The sequence below is a fragment of the Mastomys coucha genome, unplaced genomic scaffold (assembly GCF_008632895.1).
Source record: "Mastomys coucha isolate ucsf_1 unplaced genomic scaffold, UCSF_Mcou_1 pScaffold21, whole genome shotgun sequence".
Taxonomy (NCBI): domain Eukaryota; kingdom Metazoa; phylum Chordata; class Mammalia; order Rodentia; family Muridae; genus Mastomys; species Mastomys coucha.
This window is the reverse complement of record NW_022196904.1, coordinates 34,767,074-34,769,965: the sequence shown is the minus strand read 5'-3', so window position 1 is coordinate 34,769,965 and position 2,892 is coordinate 34,767,074. Positions and strand designations below refer to the sequence as shown.

At 48.5% G+C, this 2,892-nt stretch overlaps 1 protein-coding gene across 3 annotated transcripts in view; it reads left to right on the top strand.

Moving 5' to 3' along the window:
• The first annotated feature begins 353 nt into the window (after positions 1-353).
• Positions 354-2,892, top strand: part of LOC116102084 (zinc finger protein 345-like) — a 17,387-nt gene continuing 14,848 nt past the window's right edge. Inside the window, exons 1-2 of one of the 3 annotated variants that reach the window (XM_031386283.1) lie at positions 354-549; positions 2,267-2,482. In XM_031386283.1, coding sequence (XP_031242143.1) covers positions 2,342-2,482 — 141 coding nt within the window. In that variant the 5' untranslated portion in view covers positions 354-549; positions 2,267-2,341. Of the gene's footprint in view, positions 636-2,266; positions 2,483-2,892 lie in introns of those variants that run through there. The other 2 variants (XM_031386284.1, XM_031386286.1) reach the window with 2 other exon arrangements.

Here is a 2,892-nt window from a genome sequence, read left to right as displayed (position 1 = left end):
GTCTCAATAGTCTGTAAAAATAGGGGGCACAAAATTTCTCTTTAGACTATCATAATTCCTGCCAGGCCTGTCACACCATATGGGACAGCTTTCAGACTTCCACTCTAAGGCACTGTATTTAGCTTCCCCGCCCACACGGGATCAAAGTTCCTGGATGGTGGCCTCCAACGAAGGGAGCGTCCTCACACCACCAGCCATGACAGTTTCCAAGGCAACTGGAACCCCCCTCCGCTCCCCGCTCCCCGCCCCCCGCCCCCCGTCCCCCGCCCCCGATCTGCCATGCTGACTGCTGGCAGGCACGCAGTTTCAAAAGTGTGAGTGGGCATGCGCATTATTCTGCTGGGCGTGGACAAGTCCTGCCGGAAATCTAAAAGACACCGGAAATAGAGTGGCCGTGGAAATCTTAAATGTTGTAGTCATTCTAGTGTTACTTCGCTGGCGGGTCCGCGAGGTGGTTTGGAACTTTTCCATCCGGGACTCTTTGGCCTCCGTGGGCGGAAGTCGCTGTCCGGCGTGCCGGGTGCAGAGCCCTCGGAGGTGCAGTGGGAGGTGAGCGGCGGCCGCGCAGCGGGTGGGAGGACGCTGTGCTGTGCCGAGGGACGGGCTGAGGCGGCTGCCGGGGGTCGTCAGATACGGTGCGGGTCGTGGGGTTCGCTTTCATCCTGTTCTTGAGGGTTTACCGCATCGTGTGCGTTTTGTCACTTCTCCTGTGGGCTTTCCCACGGTCGTCCAGGAAAGTTGTCATCAGAGGACATTGGGGGCGGGACTCAGTGGGTGAGCGCTGCAGGAGCGGGTCCCGGGTAGGAGTCGGGAGCTTAAGGACAAGGACTTTGCGGTGGCTTGTGACCCATTCAGGCCGTGATTGGCGTAGGAGTCCGCACGGGCAGCGATGAAGCCTGGGGCGGGTGTGGGATGCTTGTGAGGGCGACTCTGGTCGTTAGTGTTGGCGTGGCCAGTGACTGCGGCGTGATTCCGTGAGAAGACCAAAGTAGAAAGTGTCAAGCCCACAGGTGTCTGAGCTATGTGTGTTCAGGTGCGGTAGGGAGGGTGTCCCACTCTTTGCACGCTGCCTGATATCTCAGCTGCCGAGCCCAAGAGATTTCTTCTAAGGTCTGTAAAAGTGGGGGATTTTGTTTTCTGGACTGCTGTTGGGTCTTCTTTACCAACTAATTCGTTCCTTCCTCTGGATGGCCAGCACTGTTGAAGGAATAACCCCAAATATTAAAAAACGTTTTCACTCTTTGGGGCACTTTAGAGTCATATTTGGGAATCCGTTGGAGATTATGTGCATCAGTGCTTGCCTCTCTTTGGGATCCTATACAGACGTTAAAGATCACTGGTTGGTAGTTGACCAAAATAATATTGGGGCATATTATTTGTATCCGAGAGTAGTAGCTCATGCCTTTAAATCCCAGCACTGATGAGGCTGAGGCAGTGAAAGTTAAAGACTAGCGTGGTCTACATAGCAAGTTCAGGATAGCCAGAGCTACATAATAGAACTTGGTCCCAAATAGACACACACACACACACACACACACACACACACACACACACACACACACACACACACACACACACACACGGTGGGGTCAGGGTGGAGGAGTGAGGATTGGGTAAGCCAAGTTTTATTAATGTGGCTGTGTGTAGACAGTGAAATGTCTAGAAACTCACACTAGAATCAGAATTGGCTGTCATCCTGAGCTCTTTGTGCAACAGGAAACAGGAATGCTGTTTTTAGATGCTGACTACAGAAGGAACTGCATAGATATGGTGGCCAGGGTGTTCCTTAGAATGAAAACAACTTGAATATATACCCCTGTTCTTCTATTGAGTGACCTGTGAGCAGATCAGGCAGAATGCTAATGCTTATGTATAGCTGAAATGAAATGAAATCAAAACTAGGTTGGCAGCGTACTGATTTTTTGTAAGTATGTAACTTCCTTTCAGGCAGGTGCTGAGGGCTTAGTGAGCCTGCCCTAGCATGGCATTCTGGATTCCTATAATAAACACCTGTGTCCTCATTTTGTAATGACTAAGTTAGCACATTGGTTTTCTGCTAGTTAACATGTGAGCGCTGCAGTATGTCCTCCCTTCCTAATGGATGGTTTTTAAGTTTTATTTTGTTTTGTTATTGTTGTTGCCATTTGTTTATAACCCAGACTAATAACAAGAGCAGGACTTTTATGTATCTCTACACTACCTACACCTGATCTTCCATACAGGCTCTCACCAATTCACGGTCAGATGTTTGGTTGTTGTCTTTTAGTGATTTACAGTGTCTCAGAGATCCCTGAAATCATTCAGGCCTCAGGATTTCCTGCTGTGCCACAGCCCTTCTTCAATGTCTGTGACTCTTGAGGGATTTGGATTTGCTACCAAGAAAACCTCAAGAATAGAAGACAGAGGGGTCATGGCTGCAGATACGAATTTCCAGCAGAAGACCCAGCCATTGGGTGCAGAGGAGCAGCATGAGTCATGTGAGGTGAGCAGGAGTGACTTCATGCTTGGCTCTTCAGGTCTTAAGGGCAGACGCAGGAAGCTGCTGACTTCTGCAGTCATCTTAATCTAGTTAAGAATGAACTGTATATGCCCACACTTTGTAATTACCCCTAACCCCCTTGCCGTCTCTTTCTTTGATACAGGGTCTTAATGTGAGGGGGGCCTGGAATTCTTCTATATAGCCCAGGTTGCTATCAAACTCATCACCTTTTTTTTTTTGCTTCAACCTCTCCAGTAGTGGGATTATTACATGTCTAGATCACTATAGATAATGTCTCATCTACTTAATGTCAAATTCTTCTTCCTCTTGAGTCTTCTTCTTTTAGGTTTGTTCCTCTTTTACATCTTGCCATCCCTAGTTCTTTTTTTTTTTTAGACAACTTTTTTCTTTTT